General features: G+C 32.7%; 1 protein-coding gene across 4 annotated transcripts; it reads right to left on the minus strand.

The window, feature by feature from the left end:
• Positions 1-1,127: 1,127 nt before the first annotated feature.
• LOC133181793 (CREB-regulated transcription coactivator 1-like) lies at positions 1,128-27,848 on the minus strand. Of its 4 annotated transcripts, none has more exons than XM_061316392.1 (13): positions 27,695-27,848; positions 27,456-27,584; positions 27,197-27,334; positions 24,631-24,692; positions 22,286-22,318; positions 17,102-17,205; positions 12,955-13,022; positions 12,675-12,718; positions 9,780-10,116; positions 9,020-9,280; positions 7,744-7,932; positions 6,448-6,727; positions 1,128-4,106 (listed from the first exon to the last, which is right to left on the minus strand). In XM_061316392.1, exons 1-13 carry the CDS (start codon positions 27,806-27,808, stop codon positions 3,943-3,945), a joined length of 1,923 nt encoding a protein of 640 aa, XP_061172376.1. In that variant the 5' UTR covers positions 27,809-27,848; the 3' UTR covers positions 1,128-3,942. The 4 variants fall into 4 exon arrangements, with proteins under 4 accessions (XP_061172376.1, XP_061172374.1, XP_061172375.1 ...); XM_061316390.1 differs by having other exon boundaries at positions 1,128-4,169; XM_061316391.1 differs by lacking the exon at positions 22,286-22,318 and having other exon boundaries at positions 1,128-4,169.
• Positions 27,849-27,923: the final 75 nt, after the last annotated feature.

The following is a 27,923-nucleotide window of genomic DNA, read 5'->3' on the forward strand; positions in this document are numbered from 1 at the left end:
TTACTAAAATATTACATTCAATGCATTTAAAAAATGAATATGGCCTCAAGTTATCTCCCTTTCCAGTGGAAGGTCATGCCTTATTATATCCTTACATACAAACTGTAAAAAAAAAAAAAGAACATACAAACAAGATAAATAACTAGGACATACATAATTTAGAACTGAACTGCACCAATTGAAATGACTCTTAATCAAGTGAGAGGTCTACATCTACACAGCCAATAAAAACTACACATAAATCAACATCCAATACATCTTTGACCATAAAAAAGCAACACAAAAGCACTCAAGCAAGACCACAGGAATATATGCATCTCTTAGATCTATCTCTCACACACAAATTTGATTCTTTCTAATACTTTTAAATAGAATGGCCATATTGATTTCTCACAAGAACATATAGCATAAACAATGCTAATATTCATGGTTTCATGAAAACATATCATGAAATACATATCTGTATAAATATGTAATATACAGTGAAAAATTAACACTGCATATTATCTGTATATATACAAACAAAGCAAGCCCATTAACCGGGGTAATACATTGCTTGACACAGTCTTTTCAATCACCATCTCTTGTAAATAGTACCGCACCTCTTTACAAGCAACATGACCATAACAATGGTTGAAAATTAAGATTTACCCATCAGTTAACAGAAATAGTTTTATCTCGGTTTTTTCTGAATACATGTATTAAGATTTACCCATAAATTATCAGATAGAGTGAATCAATGGAATTTTCATTATAGGCAGGATCGCCAGCTCTGATACTTTAGCTGATATGTAACAAATTAATGCAATCAAGGAAAAAAAAAATTAAGAATTTTACAAAATGTAGTCCTTTCTCAACATTTGTGTATGCTAATAACTGAATTCTTAAATTAAAAAACAGGCAAAATCATAGTATTTATTTTCTACATCATCCAAAAATGGCGGCCAAAAAGAGTTCTTAATTTACCTTGTTCCTTAATTGGTAGGAATTATTATCTTTCATGGCTTACTTGTGGACCACCTGCCATTCAAAAGATGCCAAGATTCCCCTAGTAGCAGTATGACAATAATGTGTCATTGTCACAGGGATCTAAATACTTTTTTGGAAGTAGACCCCCCCCCCCCCGGCCCCGTTTTTAAATATAAGCTTACTTTATGTCTTTTTTACAGTTACAACTCCATTGTTAACTCATCTACGGTTCATCAACCCTCTGTTTACTCCTGTAATTTTCAACATTTATTTTCCAAGAGGTCCTGGGTATCATGCTGTAAGTAAAGGCTTTAATTAAACATTAAGTTATAGGATTTTCAGACACCCTTGACAATTTTCACAATCTTTTTTTTTTGATTCTACGTGGTTTGTGCACATGAAGTTTTTGATACATTTTACTAACAATGTTAAGTAGTTTCTGAGTAAGATCACAGACATCTATCACAAACATCACATATCAAACAGAATCATACAAGGCAACAACAAAACAGTGCACTACAGGTCTCTGTCAAGTGATATACAAAGTGTAAAGAGAGGTCCTATCAGTTCAAATGTTGAGGCAAATGTCTACATACATAGATGGCTGTGTTCACATTAGAAAATACCGTCATGGATTTAAGCTTGTCATACATAGAATAGTATGTTTATAAAGTACAAAAGACAGATTGCACTAATATACACAAATCATGTTTTATACCATTAATTAAAGGAATAAAAATCTACACTAAAAATCGATAAAATTAAAGAATATTCTTCATTAAACAAGAAAAATTAATTTTGATCAATTTAAGTTTTATATGAAAAGCGAACAGCTTCTTCATTCAATTCTTTCTGTGAACCTTATCATCTTGGATGCCATTTTGTAAATTACAGTAAAATTGTAATATCAAATTCAACAATGCCCAAACTAATACTGAGCAATTTTAGTTTTTAGACTTCCTTCCTAGCTCTATAAATCACATAGGTCCTACAGTCTTTTTGTGTTGATGCCAATCATTGAGAAGGAAGAAAGCTTGTTTGTCAACATCATTTAATGAAGTTTGAAGCCTTTGCATCCACTTTCTTTCAATGTTGTTATTTTGGTACACCTGACTTTGAATTTGACTTGTCCTTAATACAGATTTAAATGATTTTTTTTCCATTCATTGACAAATTTGACAGCCAAGGCCTCATCTTTTCTCAAAGCAATACATAGACATGTAGCTGCCAAAGAAAGTTACTGCAGATTCTGCATGTGGCTGGACAATTTATTATACAACCCCAACTTCAGAAAGTTTCAGCGTCTCAGTTTGAAAATGAAGCCTCGTATGTGACAGCTAGTATACTGCATATGAATTACTATAGTATGGACATGCAAATATTAATTATATATTATGATTTCATTTTAATATATTATAATTACACATTTATGAAAAAATGAGATTATTGTTCAACAACAAAACCAGTAATTCTTGTTATTAAAATTCTTTTAACTAAGACTATCTGTCCTGCATCATCACTGGTATAACACTGGAAATAAGCCTACACACCCATGTACGACTAGCTTTTGGTTGTTTTACACTATATCATTTATATGCTCTGGGAAATTAAGTTTACCCTCGATTTGCCTGCCTAATTTCAGCAAATACCAAGTACATGTAATAAAAGTGTGTAATATTTACTCTTACAATAATGTACAAATGGGATTTTAAAAACTACTGAAGAGATGATTTTCTTTGAAACAAAAAATTCTATACAAATATCAAAAGTTATCCAGTCTCTCATTTGAATATCAAATAAATATGTTTAACATTCTACTTATAGTTCAATATCCTAATTTTTCAAATCTAAGTATGTAAGTAAATGTGGATGTGCAAGCAGCTCTTATAAGACTAAATACAGAGACTTGATTTAGTCATCTGAGATTCTATAGGCCTCTTTATGTTCATGTCTTGATAGTACATGTAATATATATGAGGTTAACTGTGTATCGTAAGTTTCATATGAAAGTTGGATGGGCTGGGCCTTGTGAAAAGTACAAAAAGCTGATGAAATAGTCACAAACCAAAACTTAATTGTAAGATTATTTACATTTGGTTGTGCAACAACCCACATTAACTGTTTAATGCAGTTGTATTTCTTAAGACTATGTATTCCTATTACAGAAATTTTTTTTTTACTTTATTTCTATGCAAAAATTGGCATACATTGTGTTTCCATACAAAAATTAAAATACAAGCAATCGTCGTAACTTCTTACATTTACTTTTAAAACTAGTGCAGAAAAACAGATTTAGCAGGCTCTGTAGAAGAATGATACACATATACTGGGGAGGGGATAGGGATTCTGGTGAAACCTTATCTTAATAATTTACAAATATGGCTCAGGCAACAAAGAAGTAAAAATAAAGCACTTAGAGACTACACTACAGAATAAATAAATCCTTGAATTGAGAATTTGATTGTCCGTCAATCCTGTGATGTGAATTTCTAGATGATCTCCTTTAGATATTGTACATAAGGCAACACACATAACAGAAAATAACAAGAATCTGTTGCAGAATAATTTGGAATGTCTTGAAGAATTGGTTGGTGGCAGTTTTGTTGACAATAAATAATACTTCAGATTTTTTTCTTCAATTTTTAGCACATAGCACTTGTGCTCATTAAATAATAGATGTACTTCAACATCACTGCTGCACCATATCCAAATTGCTAGGATAATAGCACACATCATCTTGGAAAGCACTGACCTCTTAAATAAGTATGAATCCTGATACAGAAATAAGATGGTGACTGCTAGTTACATACGAGGCATCTTCACAGTGAGGCTACAGAAAAGCATATCTGTTTGCAACTAATGAACTGATATCATCAAATGAAAACTATTAAAATTCTACACAACTATAAAATGCTTGGAGGCCATTTTATAATAAATTATTTGAGATACTAAGTTCACATGTAGAGCACAGATCTAGGACCTATGTTCTAATTTAAAGCTGTCCTCAGTAGCAGGGTCCGTAATCAAATTAGGGTCCGTTAACATCTGAAGTCCATCGAAATCCAAGGGGCCTAATCCCACTTTAAGAACTTCTTCATCCGACGCAAACAAATCATCTGCAAAATTCTCTGACATCCCTGTAATAGCATTACCCAATTCTTTAGCAAAGTCTTGTTGATATGAATTTGTATCATCAGCTCCTAAAACAAGAATAGGCACTAAACTAGCACACATACCACAGTACATCAAAGCCATTAATCAATTAGCTGGTACCTGTTACTTAATTTGATTACCCATTAAGTATAGCTAACTCTTACTTATCTCCCCTTTATAATAAAAAGGATACCAACCCCCTGAACAAACATCACAGTTGTATTACAAGTGTGACATGCAGTAAACATGCTTATAGTGTTATAACATAATTCATTGTATTTCTTTTGTTCATAACATGTTTTAATACTACAGGAAATAAAAATCACTGCAGGGTTTGACATGAACTTTTACAAATACTAGACCAGTCGGGCTACTTCCCATAATTTTTACTAGCCCTGACCATAAAATCACTAGCCCTGACCAAACTTGCAAATTTTTTTTCTTATAATCGAGAATTTTAATGAAGTTCATTCGAAACCATATTCAGATCTGTTTACCCATATTATTGTCTCTAAGTATTTTTTATTTGATTTGTCAGTGTGATTTGGCATTTGCCAGTAAGATTTCACAGTCCATCGATTTTACATAAGTTACTAGAGAACAACTACATTTCTGATTACCAAAACAAGGTTTAATAACAAAGAAAAACATCATATCTTTCTTTCTTTCGAGGGATTATTGTCAATTTTTTAAACAACCGCAACATCACTGAAGTATTTGAAATCTTTCTCTTCTTTAGCGATTAAAAAGTGTCAAACTGAGACAGATCATAACGAAAACTAACTGCTAAAATCCAAAGGAACGGATTTCCAATTTCCTATATTCGTAATAGCAAAACGTGAGACGTATTTTGGACTCAAAATCCGTACAAAATACGATTTTGAGTAAGAGAAAACAGGTCTGCATATTTAATAAAGACATCCTCTTTTGCGCTTGTCAATATATTTCTGACAGACAGATCGATATATAGGTCCCAGTCAATTGAGTCGGGTTCATCGGGACATTCGTGTATTATAAGCCTTAGAGAACATTAAACAAACTTTAATAAAATAATTATCGTAAATATTACCGGGGTAATACTACACCATACGTAAATATTTATACCATATTGATGCTGAACTACAGTAGTTTCGACTTGTCTATGGCTAAAAATATATAGTGTCATGCGGGGATTTTTTTCTTCACACAGCGATGGCTTTGGACAAATAAGAAAATTTCTTAGAAAGTTTTTAGATTATTTATTTGAAAGAAATGGGAGTTCAACAATTGTTTTATCAACAAGACCAATCAGTCTAGTTCACGTACATTTTACACGACCGGACCACTCATTTACTAGATTGAGTCGGTCAGACGTGCCTTAATGTCAAACCCTGCACTGTGAATTCATTACAAGCATGTTTGCTATAAATGTGTTTTACTGTAATCTATTTCAAGAACAGTTTTCAATCGTTTTATAAACTAGATTATGTTTCATTACACTAAAATAAATCTAAAAGTTAAATAATGTCATATGTTAAAAATCTATCATGGAAATGGAGTCACTTAAAATCTTGAATTGTTGCTAATATGATCTGAATGAATCACTTAACACATAGTTTTTGTCTGGACCCTGTTCATTAAGAGAAGGTTTAACTGTAATAACATGTATCTAAATTTCATAGAATATATTTAAAGCATTATGTGCACATTCAATAACACCACATCTAATTAATGGTAATCTAGCAATTTTTTTGTAAGAAAAAACATTACTCAAAATAGTTGGTCCATATGTGCATCACTGTAAAACAGTCTTTATTAAATGATGCAGTTTTTAATATCTGTATACATGGAAATTTTTGCCCATTTTTAATTTGCCCCCTTTCACCTCCGTTATCGTGGGTGCATTCAAAATTTGGCAAATTCAACTAAGATAGCATTTACCTGTGTCTGTGCAAATTTAAATTGGGGTGAAAGCAAAAATAACACAGGGCAAAAATAACCTTATATACAGTAATAAGTATATCGAAATAGACCAAATCACAGTATGTATGCCTTTAACTCTATGGCAATTGCTTAAAACTATTCACCTTAAAAGCAAACCAATAACCCCCTCCCCCCCCCCCCAAAAAAAAAAATGAGGGGGAAATTTGTACTAAACTCTGAAATCTTTCTGAATCTTTACTTCCAACAAGCAATTTCATAATTGATTGAAAAAATGTCCACTACATAAGACTTGGAATCGTCTTTATAGCAGAGATTTCCAATCAGTTGTCATATACCATATTTCATGTTGGATCAAATACAAATAATTAATATTGTTATATTTCTGACTCCCAGGATACTCACCATTAAATACAATATCAGGAATCTTGCTGTGGTGAGAAAGGTGGTGAGGGGACTGCTGAAGCTGACCTTGGTTCATACCTCGAGAAGGACCTCCACCCCCGACATCAGCCTGCTGTATGTAATAGGGATGAGGCTGCTGGTGAAACTCCTGACTCCCTGTCAGGCCATGCATCATTGCCTGAGACATGTTAACGGAGGGCTGAGAAGTGGTATAGCTCCCACTACTGACTCCATTAGAGAGATTTAAATTGTCAGCACTTGAATAATGGTTGTCTGGTGACTAAAAAATAGAATGTTAGATCATAGCTTAAAAACTTACCTAAAAACATCCTTATAATAAGCATTCTGAGAGTATTGCATTAGCAATACTAGTCCCCTACCGGCAAGTGTAATCTGGTTCCCGTTAAGAATTGAAAATGCCATAATTCCGTCAAAAATCAATGAAGCGGGACGAAATGCAAACTTGATCTATAACTAATCAAGGTAAAGCCACATACCAAAATTCAGCTCAATATCTACAAGCGTTTAGAAGAAAATTGCGGAAAACCCGTAAAAATTGAAAAGGCCATAATTCCGTCAAATATCAATGAAGCGGAACGAAGTGCAAAGTTGATCTGTAACTCATCAAGATACACTCACATACCAAAAATCAGCTCAATATCTGCAAGCGTTTAGGAAAAAAGTGCGGAAAACCAAGTGGGACAGACTGACAGAGGGACAGACAGACAGACAGACGGACAGACTCAGAGGAAACCTATAGTCCCCTTCGGTTTCACCGGTAGGGGACTAAAAATAAAACAATAAAAGTTATTCATGTGTCACTTTGATAGTTTTTTTCCTTCTGAATTTCTGAATTCTGAATTTCTCATCTTCTATGTAAAACTACGGACCTTTAAATAGCCCCACCGGGGTGAACTTCTCCTTTAGTTTTATCAATCTGGCTCAAATTCACTAGATTTCTAAATATCCTTCATTTGTTCAACCTTTAACCTCTAACACTCAATGTTTTCTGACTTAATGCTTTCTGACAAATTTTGGTTAAAATCGTACCAGTGTTCTGGAGAAGAAAAACGTGAACATTTATGTTCTGTGAACAACAAAAGGTGGCTATAAATTAACTGTGGCTCAGGTGTCCTGAAAATGAGTCACCAAAAGTCATTTCAGGGGAGATCTTTTAATATTAATCAATGAAAAGAATTCTCTTAAGATTGGACTTGCATTCAGTACAAATAGAAGTGCCTTTTCTCCTCTCCAGTAAGGGATTTGAGTACAGAGAAGACATCTTGGGTCACCTACCATTTTGAACTGTTCAAATTGGTGTTGAAGAGCCTGCTGTTGTTGCTGTAGATGGTAGTTGTCAAAATTATTCCATGTGGAGGGGGGAAGTCCAGGAGACTGGGAGGGGGAGTACGATGGTTGGGAGTGTGGTGATGTGGGTGACTGACAGTTTTCTGATACACTGTTTCTATAATGTGATAATGAAGGCTGAAAAAGAGAGAATTACCATTATATTCTTCAAACTTTGGTAGAGACATAACTCAAAACAGAGAAGCTAAACACATTATGAAAAACCAGGGACAATGGTTTTTCTTTTCTTTACTTTTTTTTTTTGGTTCAATTACTTAATCAGCATTTACAGATTCTGTAGGAAACAAATCATAATAAAATCACACTATATGCAGTTTTTTCCAAATATTGATAACTTATATGGAAATCAGATCCCAACAAAACTGATTTTTTTCCTCACAAAAAATTGGTTCCATGTGAAATTTTACAGTTACCAATGGAAATCTGATTACTCTGACCCTGAATTCTATTTTAGCTATTGTCTCATACAAACTTTTAATGTCTACCATGCTTTTACATGCTAAATACGTCTGAGGATTAAGGGTTGCATTTCAACACATTTCTTTAACACTTAGTACACGACACCAAAAGCTTCTAAGCTTGCTTGTCAGTTGTTATTTGTTATAAGAAAAAATATTTATTTATCTGAAAAAGTAAGCCTACATTCTTTAGTGAGCATTTACAACCAGTTCACCTTGTTTTAAAATGGCAAATAAAAGGTCACTAAGACTGCTATGTATGAAGATAATACTTTTTGATTTTCCAATTTCACTCTACACTGAAAAGCATTTCACACATTATTATACATAGTTTGCAGGGGTGCATTTCCAATTCAAGTGCAGTTACCTTTCCTACATTGCTAAATTTACACCATTAAATACCACAATAAGTCCATTTTTTCCCACGAACTTTTCTTCCAGCTGTTGCTGAACTTTCCTTTATATGTGTTTTGTGATATTTGGAATCCTTTGAGACACGTAGCTACATTTTCTTTTTAGAAATCAATGGTTGTCATAATGATAAACCACTTATTATTGCAGCAAACACTACACTATAGACATAACCAATTTCCAAATATAACTTTACACTATTAGTGAACTTGCAGGGCTGTAATATGCACCCTCCAGTCAATAATAAGGACTAGTCTGTTATGTCAGGAGTTCACAGAGGGAGAAAGATTTCAAGGGAGATAACATGCTCCTACATAAGACTTTGAACTACTGACCTGAGAATCATTTTGTTCGGCGGAGGTTATACAGACTTGTGGTAACCTTTGTTGAGGATTCTGTAAGACCGAGTTATTTGGAGGCTGCTGTGAAGATGGGTGGGGTGCCCCCACTCCCCCGGGGTGGGGGTTGGAGTGGGGCTGCGACTGATATGAATGATTGGGTGCCCTATGTCTCTGCTGCTGCTGATGTAAGTGTAACAAAAACTGTTGCTTTATCCGCGGATCCATGGGCAATTTACTAGGGTCGATATTAGGAACCTAAGAGTATACACAACAGAACTACAGCACAACGTAAAAGACTGGGGTCAACCAACAAATACAACACAATTACAAAATCTAAATAAAAAAAGATATCTTTAAAATTCCACAATCAACATTTGCTTAAGCGTCATATCATATACTGCTATAAGTGTTTTCAATCCTCATCAATATATATATGACACATTTTACATACTTCCAATATGAAAATATATTATTTTCCTCTCTTATTTTTCTGTCTTTTTTTTTTATATCAAAAGCTTTGTCAGAACAGCATGCTAATTGTGGACAAACTAAAATTTCTTCAACAAATTAAAAAAAAAATCAAAACACTATTAAACTGAAAAACATACACAACAGCAATTAATCATCAGTAATTTCAATCTCAAAACATATAAGCTTGGTGAAATAAAGTTTCAAATAAAGGTAAGAACTTCAACAACAAAAACAGGAAAATGCACAATGGTAACTTTAGCATTCCTAAGAAGAAACTACTCACACTAACTGGTGGTGAATGGGGCATCCTCATCTGTTGTGAGGGGGAGCTGCTCAGAACAAGTGGACTGGGACCACCCTGGTGTGGCCGCCGCCTTTGGGCAGGGCTCTGGGCCTGTGGACTAGCTGACTGCTGTGGCACCATTCCAACATGATGGGCACTAGTAGGAGAGAGGTTGGTGGGTTGGGCACCATAGTTTTGGTCTGGTTCAGCATCTAGAGGGGTGGTGAGAGGAGGAGGGAAGTGCAGGACTGTAAGGTCAGGCAATGAGCCAGTATTATTTGTTATTGGAACTGTAACTCCTCCTGTGTTGTTCTCTTGTTCAGCAGAGGGGTAAATACTGAAATACACAAAAACATGTTTTATGCCCATTTTAGTAAATCTGTCTCATAATTTTCAAATCAATTTAAAAAAGGTACACAAAAGTGCAAAGATACTAACTTGGAAAACAAGAGGCCCAAGGGCCACATCGCTTGCCTGAGCACTGTGGCTAGGAAAAGAGGAAAAATATGTTTAGTATTGAAAAGCTTAAATGCATAAGTGGTGCCAACCTACCCCTAAAAGGGAATGGGGGGTATGATTTGAACAAAATTAAATCTACACTAACTAAGGATGCTTACATGATTTTTTGACTGTGACTTTTTTCTCTACAAGTTTGAACTTTCATTGTGGCCCCACCCTACCCCTGGAGGTCATGATTTGAACAATCTTGAATCTACACCACCTGAGGGTGCTTCCATATAAATATGACCAATTATGGCTTTGCTGTTCTTAAGAAAAAGATTTTTAAAGATATTTTCCTTTATTACATTTTCAATAGTGAAATACTGTGATTTATTTATTGAATAAAAGTGATATTCTCTCACAGTGTGAAAGAATACCAAAAATGATATTCTCTCACAGTGTGAAAGGATATCAAAGTAAGTAAAAAATAATTTCTGGCCTGTCATAAGATAGAGATAGTAACTAAGCATCTTGATAGAGCTAAAACTGCAAATTTCTTCCTAAATATGTTGCTAAAATCCATGCTATGTAATGTTTTCAATCTGACACACAACTTCTAAGCTATGACGTCTCAACCGCTCAACTATGACGTCAAGCTTATATGGCACTAAGAAAAGACAGAGGCAAAGGGAAAATCATAGAAAATGCAATAAACAGAAAATTAAATGTTTTGTAGATGAATATGGAATTTATTTCACTCATGAGACAGGATTTTTTTATATTTTCACTCGTGCTTCGCACTCGTGAAAATATAAAAAAATCCCGTCCCACTCGTGAAATAAATTCCATATTCATCTACAAAACATTGAATATCCTCTATATATATTTCTATGTAAAACTTTGATCCCCCATTGTGGCCCCACCCTACCCCCGGGGGTCAGGATTTGAACAAACTTGAATCTACACTACCTGAGGATGTTTCCACATAAGTTTCATCTTTCCTGGCCCAGTGGTTCTTGAGAAGAAGGTTTTTAAATGATGCCATTATTTTTTCACTAATTCCTAATTATCTCCCCTTGAAAGAGGGCGTTTGAACAAACTTGAATCCCCTTTACCCAAGGATGCTTCATGGCAAGTTTGGTTGAAATTGGCCCAGTGGTTCTGGAGAAGAAGTCAAAAATGTGAAAAGTTTACAGACGGACGGACAGACAGACAGACAGACGGACGACGGAAAAAATGTGATCAGAAAAGCTCACTTGAGCTTTCAGCTCAGGTGAGCTAAAAACCACAGACAGAAATTTTTAAAACAGACACCTGACAGCTAAATAGATCTAATATCCATTGCTGTAAAAATCTTTTATCTAAAAAACATCTAAAAAGCATCTTTGAAAAATTGACAGACCTTAACTTCAAAAACAATATAGATAATCTGTATTTCCCCAACAAAAAATAGAATTTAAAATACTGAATAAAATGATTGAGTAATTGGGCAATTTTGATGGGTCAGTTGGAGTTCATCAAACAAATCATTTTTTATTGTTGGCCTTATACCATATAATCAATATTCAACTGAAAAGATGCTTTATGCAAATCTTCAAAGTATATTCATACATATAGGCCTGTATACTTAAAACCAAATCTGCACTGCCATTGATCAAGAATTGAATCAGCCACTTGAATTGTGGTTTTTGATGCACTGTCTTGCATTTTGCACCTTTTAACAATACATTCAAGTATGTGACCTTCACCTCTGACCCTTTTACCCTGATACCATTTCATATCATGTATGAATTTTTGACCTCTTTGATCTTTTACCTTTTGGCCTAAAAATCAATAGGGGTCTTTCGTAAGTTATAATCTGGAAACCATTTTATGCATTAAATAAATTTCTGATCTTGACCTTTTGATCTCCAAATAGAGGTCATCTTCAAGTCATAGGGAGTATTGACAAACAATTTCATTGCAAAGGCATAAAGACTTTTAGAGATACAGTACATAATTTTATAGTAAAGGCTTAGAGACTTTAAGAGATATCAATTGGAAACAAAAGTGTTACAAACAGAATGACAGACAGACAGAACCAAATTCATAATCCCTGGCTTTCAGTGAAAGCAGGGGACAGAGATTGATTAGCATTTATTTACACAGCAAACAGACATGGAAACTTTATATTCAAGATGTTTTCAATCAGGGTAATGGACCTGTGTAGTTGGGTAAATATTTGTACCATAACAAAATGGCACTAGTAGATGATATTTTAATGACAGAAGGATTTCAAAAGACACTTATTGCCTTTGATTAATTGTCACTTTCAATGCTTGTTTAGACACTACTTATATGCTGAAGATAAATGGAAAACCTCTTTTATAGGACTTGATGGGTTCAGACAGTACAAATGAGAATGTTTTTTTATCTTTAAGTAAGAAAGCATTCATCATTATTCAATCTTCTTACTTGATGTTTGGAACTTCGCAGGATTTGGGTCGGGAACCAGGCATCTACAGAAAATATATAAGAATCAGTTACTGTAATAAGTTTGTAACCTAAATGTCAATGAATCACAAGCATTTTTACATTATATCTTTATAAATCATGCTGATTCATCAGAAGATTTAATTAGAATAACTGGCATTTAATCAGTACAAAATGTTGAAATTCATAACTATGATTTCTATTTAAAAATTAATTAAGCACCAATCAAAATCTGTGGTTTCATGTTTGGTAAAATGCTTGCCTGTTTGGGGTCCCAGTATCCTTTCCTCATGTTGTCATTCCCCATATTCTCTCCCACCATTTCCACAACTGTAAAAGTAGAACAAGCACTTGTCAAACAAACGGAAAGTTCTATCATCACTGGGTATACCAACATCTATATTTTAAAACATTATGAAGCATTAACTTGATCAAAGTACAGAGTCAATTTGACATATTACATGCACCGATTAAATCTTATTAAAAGACAGCTACATTAACTAAATATGGTAGATAAAACAAAGTGACCAGACAGATGTGGTTCCTTTGTAAACAACTGAGAATATATTCCATCATTTTTTTTTTGCATGTATAGCTAATGTCTCAGTTAAGAGACTGTATACACACAGTATATGTATAGAATACATACACACTCGATTATTCATAAATAAATCATTCTTAAACCTTTACATAACCTGAACTTGACATGTGGTATTGTTCATTCTAGATAATACTACACATAATTATTTCCGAATGTCACGGTAAAAATTACATCATGCTTTCCCCTTAATTCTTCTTTCACCAATCACTGAATCCCTCACTACCCATTTATTTCTCCTATTATTTCTCATGTGTAAATAAATTAGCATCAAAGTCATCCAGAGCAATTGATTGTGTATTATACAAGAAATGATTAATTTGGCAATGTTGATTTTTAATTATTCTCTACACATGACAGATGAGGCCTTTGTAAGAACAGCTACTGTTGAATGATTTAATGCAGTCTAATTTGCAGGAGGATTTATCAAATGTCTAAGAAATGTGAAAATATGCAGAAACAAATTCAACAGACCTAGTCTTTCTCAAGGATCTCCACGCTATATCTAATAAATGCATATGAAATTCAGCTTAGGCATATGTTACAGCTACACCATAAAGTATTAATCATTTTAATTTCTTGAAAGTAAATTTATTGTAAATGCAGGAGTCTTTGTTGGCCTAAACACTTTTTATTATGAAAATTAAACTTAATTACAAGATTTCATAATCCATTAAATCTCTCAAAATTTTCTTACAAGATAATTCTACTTGACTTCCAAGTTTTAATTAGCCAAGTTTTTCTCATTATCATCTCAAGTGCAACGAGGATCTGTAAATTACGTTGTCTGTCTTGGTTCTACATTCAAGCAGAGGAGTTCACATGATACGATATAATCCCCCGTCATTCTCATAAAGCTCTTTCTAAACACAATTTCTACAAGAGTCAGTAGACCTACTTCATTTTTTTGGGGGGGGGGGGGGATTTCCAATATAATTGTACTTTTGTCATTGTTTATAATAGAGTTCAGGATATCTCAAGAAATATGATGATATGATAATTAAATATAGCATTTCTTCAGTACAATTAAACTACCAAAATTTATGCCAATGAAAAATCCAAGGACTAAAAGGTGATTTTTACCTGAATATTAGTTTACATTGGTTATACTTCTTGGAGAAGCTGAACATGTGAAGAAAATTTCTAAAAATGTATAATACAGAAATGGGGAAAATTGCATCAATTCTGTCACTAAGCTTCTGCTTTATCAGTAACTAACACTGCTGTGTAAATGTATCCAAACAACAGTATTGGAATCTGTACCCCCCCCCCCCTTTCATATAAAGCAAACCTCATCTTCAAGAATGAGCTACCCCCATTAATACTCTCTGCTTCAGACATTAAGATACCTGTAATGAGGTTAAGAGTATCTGAACAGAACCCAACAGCATCCAAACAATAAAGTCTATAGGGCTTGCACACGTATATATATGATTTCATGTATATTTGTATATCTGATTAGATATCCAGTTCATGTTACACTTGCAGTAAGAAGGAATCCAGACTGAAGCATTCAAATAATTTATATTTTTCACTGACATCTATCCTATTTTAAATTTATTGATTGATAATTACAATGACAAGTGTTTTGGGTTGAAAACTACAATTTTAAATACACTGTGATTATATTTCAACACTGAACGGGATCTTATTAAGGTCACTGCATTTTCTGTCTATAATTTGACATGGATTTGATAATGTAGGCTAAGATGATTTTGTCTGTTTGAATCTCTAAATCTCTCTCTAAATAAAAGCCGTATATTTCTCTTCCACACCACAGAGCCATTGAGAATTTTATTGATTTTTTAGTTTTACACAATAATGCATTTTCAGATAAATACATTCTTTTTTGTTCAAATTTAGCACACACTCACAAAACTGCCTTGGTTACAATTTTCTTTTTAACTGATGACGAGTCTTTAAAACAAGCATGTAATGAATTCTGACTGTGAATTTCCTTTTAAGTTCCTATTATCCTGTAGTGACCAGGATCCTATAATTGATATTTCTAACATGCAGCTTTTAATTCAAACACCTATTGGTTGTACTGTGTGTGAATTATGACTGACTTTTTTTGCCTGTAGAAATCTAAATACAGTTCAGAATTATGTAAAAAATTATTTTATCCTTCCTGCATATATATGTCTGTGATAAATAAGCCATTTTTAAGGCCTTTCATAATTTACAGTATCGCACCTATGTTACTTTTTTCTCCGACTACTCTGAGTCAGCATAGTACAGTAATTGATATATGAGAATCATCGCTATATTTTAACTTTGACAGCTCTCATTTGATGTTAAAGAAGCCACTCCTTCCCATTCACAAAAGCCATGTGTCTGAACGATTCGAGAAAAACAATAGGCTAAGGTACGTGACAAACAGAAAAGTTAAAAATCTGAATATTTGGTTTTTTACCACAATTGGCCTTCAACGTCACAAGTCACGTCATTGTAAATCTTACAAACTACATCAAAAGTCAACAATTAACGGATTTGATCCCTTTATAATTTCTACTGGATGTTCTTCAAAACAACTTTTAATACATATATATTTTTCAACACATCCATTTAAACCATCAATGGTGATTCAAATTGCACAAGTAAGGCTCTCAATTGACATAACATTATCTTTAAATATTATATTCAATATATTCCTCATTTTTATTAATTGTAAAAATAGACATCTTAAAATCAGCCAAAAAAAAAATAAATAAATAAATAAATAAACATGACTTGTTCACACAATACAGAGCAAGTGTGGCACTAGAAAGACCCTATAAAAATCCTAATGTATATTTATCACAAGATTTTTCTAAATGTTCCAGATATTGGATATATTCAAGTCAAATTTTCATGGAAAAAAATATGACACATAAATTGTTGGAAGAGTTATTAAATCTCTTTGCTTTTTGAAGCAGCACTGGATATGATAATACAAGTAGCCTGCAGACAGGATCTCCTCACCTGTCCAATGTCATAAATAAAAGTACATCAATATAACACAACACAAACTCTCACTACATAAAGAAGCACAGTGCAGCACATGTACACTATCACTACTGGTGTGCAAGAAAGAAAACAAATGAGACCCACTTCTTCATAAATGGATAGGACAGACCATTTGATATTTTCATTGAATACATGAATTTTAGCATTAAAATAATTTATTATTATAGGTAGACATCATTTTGTTGTCATTTGAAAGTGGAAATCCATATGTTAGTTTCTAAACAAGATTTCAAAAACCTTTTTCAAGAATTTTTTTTTAAAGCCAGTAAGTCAGCAAAGATTTAATTTTTTTTTTTTTTTTAAAAACTAACTTTTATTTTAAGCAAATAAACTAGCTATGATGTCAAACCCTGTTCAACTAGATTACTGCCTATTTAAATGAATTCCTTTTAACAAGATAGGAAGGTCTTGTAAGTTAACTGTGCAACTTTCTGCAAGTCTTTATTAAATCTTTATCATTGTGAACATGTTGAAGGTATGGAAAATACAAGACCAGTCTAATTTTTTTTTTTTTGCACTCAATTTTCAATGATGGATTGCAATTCCTATCTTAAAATAGAGCACTAAAGTGTTATCAATATATATGTTTAATAAAAGGTTCTAATGAGTTGCACTGTGATTCATTATGATTATAAAGCAGTTCTCTTGTTCTAATAGTTGCAAACGCTTATAAAATTATGTTAACCTTTAGTCTATTTATCAATGTTCCAACTGTCTTTACAGAGCACAAGCATCAGTATTATGTTAGATGAGTTGAGTTAGTTTTAGCGCTACCTATTTTTAGTAATTAAAATTGACCTACTTCTGCGATGAGGAGGGGGGGTTGTAGGACTGGGCATGTTGTCCAGGTCAGAACTGACCGCAGGTCCCATTGTACTGGTGTGAATAGCAGAGTCCGAATTTGTTCTGAAAGAGCACAATATAAAACACTGATTAACATACTGTTTCCTTTGGCCTGACAATGGGAGGAGCTGGAGAACAGTGGAATACCAGGGGTACTGGCTGTCCCTAACACACTTGTGTGAAGAGCGGAATCGGAACTGCTTCTGTAATATCAAAGTCAACAGTTATGTTTAAAATCAGTACTAAAGAAATGTAACCTTGTTCTTCATTGTATTTACTTATCTCATTCCTTAACCTAAAGAAAGTCAGGCCTTGAATCATGCTCATAAGAAGGGGTATAATTCTCAATCCACACTCAGAATAATAAAATGTATTTCAAATGTTATAGGATTTCTGGAAACTGAGTGCTAATTATGTTTTAATTAGACATAACCAGTGTACATTTAATTTATTTATATGTCATACATGCTTCCAACAGTATGAATAATACAGAATTTAAAATATTTCTAAGAGATATTTTCTTCAAAGCATAAATGATCAGTCCAACTGAGTATATTGAGACATTCTTTTTCACTGCTGAAATACACAAAACAATTTTTTTTTTGGTTGATATTTGCCAGGCTTTTTATGCAATACTCAGATATTAAAGAATTTAGTAAGAAAATCAGAAGGAATCTTGCATGTTGGAGTTTTCCACACCTGACAATGCCATGTGTATATAACATCACTTTATGAACTGGGATTTGTGATGGAAAATCAATGGCAATAGTTCGAGACCTTGTCTCTTTACTATGTTTGGCAAACTACTGCTAGCCTACATAAATCACACACTCTAAGCACAGCTCTGCAGAACTTTCAGGAAGTTAGAAGCATTGATTTAGAAGTAAAACAGCCTACCAATAGCTCGAAGCTCATCACTGACTGAAGATCACAGCATCATGTACATTGTGAAAAGAGAGCAATATCTATCTATTCAGGATGAAAATTGAAATATTATAATCACCTGATGAATCTGAAATTGAGTTTTTATCCCCAATTTGAATGGAACAAATGTTATAATTATCACCTGATATCATGCAAAATTATAGCTACTAAAACAACTTAATGGAAATTAGCTAGTCAGCTATCAATTACCCACCAAACACAATGAACATCCTACTTCTTAACTGACCAAACTTAATTCACGAATCCTAAGTTTCAACTTTTCATCATTATAAGCAATGTATCACACCAACTGTATAAAGCTAATTTTACTGCTCAATAATAGGTTATGATATTAGCAGTCTCTGAAGAATAGCATCATATCTTGCAATCGGTCAAATGTTTCAACATAAAAATGACCCAATCTGATATTAAACAATTGATTCAACTACTTAAAATGAACCTTGTACAACTGACAGAGATATACACCAACCTCCCATCCAATTCTACCTTGACCTCTAACTGCATATGCCCAATGTCTAAAATTTGCTTTATTAGAGTTTAAATTAAATTGGCTCTTGGGCTGATATGGGGCCACTCGGGCTGATATGACATATGATATGGATTTAAGTATGTAATATTCTCTATATATACAGTATATACAAGTATTAGGAATGGGTATTGCCAAAAAATTCTGTATCCTGATATATCACAATTTTTCCCAAAATATCTAATATCATGATATTTTTACACATAATTTTACCACGATTTTAAATAAATTTCAATATTTTTTCTAACAAACACAGAGTGAGACATAACTTTACTTTTTTCCATTTTATTTCTAAAGCATGTTCTGATGGTAAAATGCTGTTATTTAACTGTTTTACAACATTTTTTACAATTCCTTACATGTGATTGTAATCCAGACTTTGAAAAAAAATTATTTCCAGAATTTATAATTACATACTAAATACTGGTATTTTAGTTTCTGTATCAAAATATACTTATTGTGCAATTAAAATCATGATATACTGGTATGCTGATAAAATTACACATTCCTAACATATTTATACGTGTAATCATGACACATCAAAATACTGACCGATTTCTGACTTCCTGTCCTGAACTACTAACCTCCAACCTTATTCTGACTTCCTACTCTATATTAACCTCCAATTTGACCTTCTGACATCTTACCCAGAGCTATTAACCTCTAACCTTGACCTTCTGACCTCCTACCCAGAGCTATTAACCTCCAACTTGACCTTCTGACATCTTTCCCAGAGCTATTAACCTCCAACCCTGAACTGTTGTATTCTTATGAAGAATTATCCCCATCCTACACAATAAGCTAGCTGATGAATTATGTTTACCTATAAGCTATTATAGTAATTACTTGATTCTGAAGGTTTGTATGTTTATTTAATTGTCACAAAACTTTTCATTTGTGTGGGAGCAGTAAAGAAATAATAAGAGGCAGTCTAAACAAAAGGAGATGTGGCCATTATCATTAACTAATTATCTTATGTCTACACATCTACACCTACGAAATGATTCTTTTTACCAGCAGTTATTTTGCATTTTTCATTTTTTGCAAGCTGACTTAGCTGAGGTATGTTTTACCCATCACATTCAGTAAATATTTACAACTTCTATGTAGTCAATAAAATGTTGCATAAGCAAGTCAAAGGAATTATGATATCAAAAAGCAAAAAGAACTTTTTTGTTACACCTTCTTATATGATATAATTAATTCACATTGACTTGAACAACAATAAAAAAAAATTCTGACACCATTTTAACATTTGAAATTTAAATAGAGTCTGATCACTCTAAATATATATATTTAATGTGTCTAACTTAATTTTTATTCATTTCTGAATATTTATTATTATCTGGGAGACATCGCAACACCAAAATATGTTCCTAGATAGAGAATGTAGAACATGTACAAAATACACCTTTCTGTTACAATTTTTTCATTCAAATAATATTGACAATGAATTTACCAGTGTAAGGAAAAGAGAAGCAATGTCTGCTGGTTTTTGCTTTTTTTTCACAGCAGGCTGTATTGAAAAAAAGGTGTCAGAAAAATAATGGCTTGTGTGATGAATTTTATGAACATTATCAACAAATTGTAAAGAAAAGAGGGATCAAAACAGATTCTTAATCTGACTAGCATCTGCTTTCATTTATATTATCCATATCATTTTGATTTCTGTGTATATGAAAAATCACAAAACAAGCTTAAAAGTGTCACCTTTTTTTACCTTAACAAAGGGTATAGTTATCAGACTTGAATACTTTTAATTAAAGAATTCTAATTAAACATGGACACTCATTTTAACACACAAATATTTACATACAAAGGAATAAAAATCCAATATCAAATGAAAGTAGTTTTCATAATACATGTATTATTAAAGACATTTGTGAATATTCTCTTATAAAGAAATCATCTGTCTTCTATCTCTCTGACATTCTTATCAAGCTTAGAAAATTGAACCTGGAGTTTTTTTTTTGGTTTTTTTTCTTAAACTGTTTGCCACAAATTTTAAGATGATTATATCAGAAGAGATTTTTATATATTGATACATAAAGCAAACATTCAAGTAACAACATTCCAAATGCATCAGAAATGTCAGTATTCACATTTTATATATGTCTTCTGGCACCTTGTTGCTTCTAGATGAAATTAGCGACACAAAATGAAGTCACGTAAACACCCTGACAACCCACTTTGACAGTTTCCTTGGCCAACACCACATGCATGAAAACATGACATAGATTTCTGCAATCAATTACATAATTTCCATATCCCTTTTATAAGCACTGACAATGTCCTACATGCCATCATTTTTCCCTGATATAACTACTTCAAGTATAAGGTGGATTTAACAAGAATCCCCCCCCCCCCCCCCCACATACACACAGTCTCCATGTTAGAGTGCAGTTTTGCAAACATGAAAATACAAACTATCAGATACATTAACTGGGGCTAGGCTACAAGATAGTATATTTACATAAATAAGCTATGAGCATTGATAATTTCATTCTTGATAGCACCGAGAAGCAAAAAGCAAGAATTTTCTTAACACAAAGGTCAGGGCTCTACATTAACGTTTTTTTTTTCTTACTTGTCCATACTGACAAGTGACTATGAATTAATTTTACTTGTCCTTTCATAATTTTTACTTGTCCAAAATTTTCAATAAAGAACTATTTGACAACTTGAAAAAATATTGCAAATCAAAATAGGGTCTATAATATGTTTAACGGATTTTTGACACATATAGCAAATAATGATACTAAGTCTCATCTTTTCCTACATAAGTGGTTAATGCTTAATTAGATATAATAGAAAGATGCCAAGTACAAGAAATATGTTCAACATCAAACGTTTGATTTTTTTCTCCACTATTGTCTTTCCTTGTTAAAATATCCTACCCAATACTGAAAACCCACCTTCATCAGATCCATGCAACTAATTGAAGTTCAAAATTAAAAAAAGAAAATGCCTTGATCAAGTTTGATGGCCAGGATCAAAATTCATTATTAATGAACGGTATCAAGTTAGCTATTAACCACAGATGCCTATGATTTGAATTTTCAATAAAAGTTGGCAACAGGGTTTAGTTCTTTTTCATTTTCAACTTAAAAAATATTCTTTACAAAAAATTACCAATTTGATGGACAAGTGCCCAGCAATTTTCACTGGTACCGAACAAGAGGACAAACATTAATGTCGAGCCCTGACCTGAAGGTAGACTTAAAGACAACTATTATAATTTTTTATCAAAGATCTATTGAATTTTACTCCTTGAACAAAAATAAGAAATGCATACTAAAATGCAAGTATAATTCGTTCTTAAAAATTAATGAACCAATGGTGACTATAGCCTTTCCCACATGTTTGATCATTTAGTAGGGCTCTGAAATATAGTGGGATAAAAACAGCAACTGTATGATAGCCTTCACACACGTGTACACATAGGGAAAATGTCCACTCAACTGCATAGCTCAAACAATTAGTTTTATTTGGAAATTATAAATAAAATTGAATGGAACACTTAAATTTCTACCTTTTTCATCAAACATTATAACAAACCAGACAAAATGATAATGTCACTTTCAAAATGAGAAGCGAAGTGTACGGTACAGTTAGTAATCCATGCAAAGGGGGTAACTAGAGTATGCCAAAGACAAGGCAAGGGTAACTCACCGTGGTAAATCGTGGTTTCGAATCATTTGAGTCCTGAAATTGGTAGGGTGGTCAAGAAAACAAATCAAAGAGCAAAATTCAAAATGGAGGACAAAATCAAAAGAAGCAAGTTTCGAATAAAAAAGAAACACACAAATCAAAAATAATCACACTATAATTACAATCTGAAACAAAATGTCTCTCGGAAAACAAATAGAAAATTTAATTCAAAACAGCGATGTCTTTTATTTTTTTCCTAATAAAAAAAAATAATAAAAAAAAGCCTTTAGGGCAATCTTTAAAAAAAAATATTTGTTTGCCCTCTTACAACTTAAGATAACAAAAAATTAATTAGTAAGTTGGAAGAGGGAAAAAATTCATAACATTACATATACGTATTGAAAGTCCGCCATAATTTGAAGAAAGTGAAAATGAAACTTGGTTATTGGGTAACTCTTACGTAAAGTATTCCTGAAAGTGAAAGATTTTTAGAACAACCTAATCATTATCTATTCCTGAAAGTGAAAGTTACCTATAAAATTTGTTCTCCTTGTGTATTCTCTAATTTCTCGGTGGAAAAATAATCATTTAGCATAATTTGGATGGATTAACTTAATAAAGGAAAGTTAGACAATCTTTTATTGGTTCTCTGAATTTATTTTATTTTTTTTCAAAAGATTTCTTGAAGTTAAAATATGACATTAAATATTATAATGAGAATACCAAAATAACCGCCCCTTTTCGCAATTTTCTAAGCACCCAGGGTGGTTCATAGAGATTTTATGGTACTTGTCTATTCTGACCCTTGTCTGTTATTTGTGTTTATACTGTACATACTTGTATATATATATATATATATATATATATATATATATATATATATATATATATATATGTACCTCTTGCACCAGTGATCTGGTGTTGAGTGAATAAGGATTTGACTCATTTATTCAGTCAGTCAGTCAGGGGAGGGCAAGCACACAATTTTATAAAGATGGACTAGTCTACTCAAAGAAATGTTAAGATGAAAGAATACTGTGAATTTTTAATATGCAATGCAAAATATAAGTTAGGTTCATTTTCTTTTCTGCACCTAGTTGTCTCAAAAATATTCATAGGCAACTGGGCTGATGATCTATAAGCATGTAACAAACACAAAAAAGCTCTGTTGTCACAAACTCTATTGACTTTTTAAATGCACGGTTTTACAGTATCTAACTTTAGAAATAACTAGTTAAAATTGTAATCAAGATTATTTCGTTCATTTCTTAATTTTTTTCTCCCGATTTGGAAGTCGAATTTGTGTTCAAAGAACTTTATCTTTTATTAACACTGTACTGTCAATTTTCGGAATAAAAATACCAAACACACAGCTGATTGCACAAGGGTGTTTGAATAAAAGAATGAGGTCATATACTTTCCAATTTATTGCTCCTTAAAACTTATATAAAAGCCTATGACACCCCCCTCCCCCTACCCCCCAAAAAAGGAGCACTGAGCTCAAAAAATGATACACCCTGCTACAATATGAGTCTAATGACAAAATCCTGTTTTGCTATGGGAAAGCCCAAATATCCTTCCAATCAAAACATGAAAAAGAGATGCACAATGGCATTATATCGTAATGTCTGTGATAGTCTCATTAAATTTTAGTCAGTGGTATAGCAGGAATTGTTTAGAGATGGGTACCCCCAATATTATAGAGAGAATGGGAAGTGCCCCCACTTTTCAAGTTGAGGTGGGGGGATGTTATAAGCATATCAAATTTTTTGCAAACTATTTGATTAATTAATCATAATAATTAATATTTATAAAACTTCACTTAAGGTTTACTAAATAAATATTTTACAATACAAAAAAAAAAATATTTACTCAAATAATTAAAAAAAAAAATAATGATAGATGGAAATACATTTCATGTGGAATTATACTTCAATGATATTTATTCACAATTCTGCAATATGTGTATAATCTAAATCAGTAATCATTCTTTGTGAGAGGGATGAAAACTTATCAGGGTAAATATAAACATATAAAAAATATGTATATGTGTATTTTTTATGCGTTTGAAGGATAACAAAATGGAAAAATGGATAGAATTTGATAATATGAAAGCACAACAAAGTCAAATTTCCACCAAAAAAATATAAGTTTTTGAATAAAATTTAGAAAAAAAGTTAAAGGATGAGAACTATTAGGGTCAGATATGTAACAGTATACAAACAAACACATATCTTATCTTGTTAAGCTTCAAAGTCCACCACAATGTAAGAAAGACAAACAGGGTTCAAAACACTACATCTATCAGGGAATAGGCAAATTGTTTACAAATTTCAAAATGGGAGAACATACACAAAGAACCTTACCTCTTCCATATTGTATCAGGAGGAGGTGAAAGGTACGCTGCACCATATGGGGAGCAGTCATTCTATGAACAAAAAAAAAACAGAAGAAATTTCATACAATAAAGTCATAATAAAAGAACTATAGTAATGATTGTGTTTAACTTCAGGTATAATCTTGAATAAAACTGATCAAATAAAAGGACTATATTCGGTAATGACCAATATTTGCCCCCAAAATCAAACTTGGAAGGAGAAATATATAATTATGTTCTAAAGCAGCGGGATATCTGCTGACTTCAAAGCACTGAATATTTTCATAAGCCATGACACCATATGTTAGATATGACGTCAGGAAAATGACGTAAATTCAAAAATTCCATGATTTATACAGGAAAACGTGTATATTACATTGATATTTTGAGTAAAAGTCACCGAGCGCAGGTCTGCTCCAACTCAATATTTTGATATAATGTGTAGAATGATAATATCAATGAAATATATAAATATTGTTCTGGAGCAGGCCTACGCTCTATAAATTTCATAGTAAAAATTGACTATTTTTGTCCATTTTTTCCTCTTTCTGAAAAATAACACAAAATCCGAATAGTTTGTGATGTCATAGAAACAAAGTTGCCAATAACCTACTTTGAAACTATAATTTTTTTTTTAATTTAGATTTCTCATACAATATATACAATTCAGCACATTTCAAGAAATTTTTCAAAATACCACTTTTGTTGGGGCAAAAATATGCATATACTGCATATAGTTCTTTCACATTAAATTCAAGAAGTTGATTCTGCTTCTGCCTATAGATGCTTGCATTATATTAGTCTTATAAAATTGACAAAATACTTAACATGCTCATTAACACATATAATGCATGTGTGTAATGAATTTGACAATTTCACTTATTTCACCTTTCATTTCTGAGAAAAATATTCTACAAAATGGAGTGGACAGTTAAAGAAGACTTATTAAAAGAAAGTTCAATGTATTCGAATTTTAAAAATAAAAAAAAAAATAAGCTCAGGTCTACAAACATTACTCAAGTTTTACAAATAAAATAACCCAGTTAATTTAAATGAACACAGTTCGGCTGCACCCAATATTTGTATATTCATTTCATACAGCATCTTTTGCTTTCATTTAAAAAATTGCTTGAAATTTCATATTTATGCACTGAAGTTAAAGTTCAGAAAAATATTAAACACGCAAGTTTTTAGGGAAACTTACTCATTAATAGCTTTTCTGATTTCTGGAAGACCTGAGTTTCATTAAATAATTTATTGTTGAATTCTTGAGATCATCTCTTAAAGAGAGACTAGAAATGACATTCATTGACAGCATTATTATGACTCCACGAATCAGACTTGAAAGTTTTGCGATAAATTTATCAGTAAGGCTTTTCTTCTTATGTTGCAATGATAAGTATATTGATGTAATATATATATGTTTGACTGTTTTTGTTTAGGTAAGAATATGGTAAAATGATGCTAATAACATTTCAAGAAAATTTTCATCATCAAGTTCAACATGTACATCCAGATATTATGCAATGTATAAAAGCAAGTTTTAACCTTTCATTTCCTGAAAACACATTCATATCATCAGACCTAAAAAGGACTATACATAACACTACTGTGACAAATAGGTAAATGCTGACAAATGTCAACACTTTTGTGTTGCATCAGACCTATTATGGTTTGTATTTCTAGACACTCACAGAAAAATTATCAATTATTTTATGGATAAATATTAGGGCTGTCACGAGTACCCGAAATAACCGAGAACCGCGGTCCAAGTTGTTCGGTTCGGTTCCGGTTCCATTTTTCCGGATTTCGGTTCGGGTCTGGTTTATATATTAGAGTCTGTTCAATACAAAAAATGGCGTCGAAATCAAAGGAATGATGACGATAACAGTGATGAATAAACATCACAACTGAAATCTACTTCATTCCATGACAAAACACTTGTCACGGAAGTATTAGATAATTATCAAAACGAGCAGGAATGGTCAGGTTGTGGCTAATAGTAGGCCAAGTCACCGATGTCTAGACGTTCGCATGTTTAAGACTTGTTTTCAATGTAAATTTAATGTAACAAATAAAGATTTTTCAAGTTAAATTCATGAAATTAAGGTTTAAAATAGATGTAAATACCCGACCCAAAAAACCCGAAACCGAACCGAAAATTTACAGAACCGACCCGACCCGAAAAATTTTGGAACCGTGACAGCCCTAATAAATATGCAATACCTGCATACAGGAACATGGGTGATTAATGGGAATATATTGATGTTGTGTCCAATATTTTTCTACTCTCTTCTTAGATAATTTTACTTTTAAAATAAGAGTGTCTAAGTGTTACAAAGCCTGGGTCAATAAATCTGTGCCAAACTTTAAACTTCGGATGAAGTGTCATTGTTCAAAACTGCCAGGTTTACCAAATCAAAAATTTTACTGTATTATGAAAATGTATATATTCCTAATATTGAAATGTTTCATAACTGTATTTATTTTCATGACTCCAATAACAAAATCAGGTTGTAATATTGGTATAATGAATATGTTTGTTATGTTTATACCCTTTGTTTATCCATGGGAAAAGCTCTTCTGTGTGGCCCGAGTTGTCTGCCCCTGTCACGAACATTGTGTATTCGCCCGTCCACTCTGTTATGTATTGGCCCGCTAGCTCGAATGCTCTCAAAATCCCTCAGAGCAGTCTGCAAAATATCACGTAAAAATCCATAAAATACATTTAAAACCCGAAAAGAACATCATCCTGCGATCAATAGAACAACATATTACATTTGATCCGCCATGTTTTGAAATAAATGTACGTACTGGAAGATCAATGGGAGAATTTGTGGCCATCTGATTGACATTGGGCAGCGATCCGGCGCGATACTGTGTCCCAATATTTTGATGCAACTGTAGGTGCTGCTGTGGAGGGTAGCTCTTCTGTGAAGTACACTGAAATAACGAAAACGTTGTCAAGTATCGTGCAAATGACAATCTGCTTTACCCCGCTTCGTTCGTTTCCAGCTAACTTTACGATAAAAAATCGGTCAAGTGTGCCTTACCTTGGTTGCAAACGATACATCTCTCAGAATGGCTTCAAATGCTGCTGTTTCTTCGGCCTGTTTCTGATTATGAAGTGCTATTTTCTCGCTAAATTTACGCGGATTCGACATCATGGCAGAAACGACAGGCTTGTTATGATTTTGACATCGCAGGGGGTCCGTCCTATTATTATCCAATCAAAACTTTGAATAGGGCCATGTGATCACCGATAGATGTCAGCGTAATCGG

This window comes from Saccostrea echinata, unplaced genomic scaffold (genome assembly GCF_033153115.1).
Source record: "Saccostrea echinata isolate AGI-Se365-2 ecotype Australia unplaced genomic scaffold, CSIRO_AGI_Sech_v1 ptg000009l, whole genome shotgun sequence".
In the NCBI taxonomy this organism is placed as follows: Eukaryota; Metazoa; Mollusca; class Bivalvia; order Ostreida; family Ostreidae; genus Saccostrea; species Saccostrea echinata.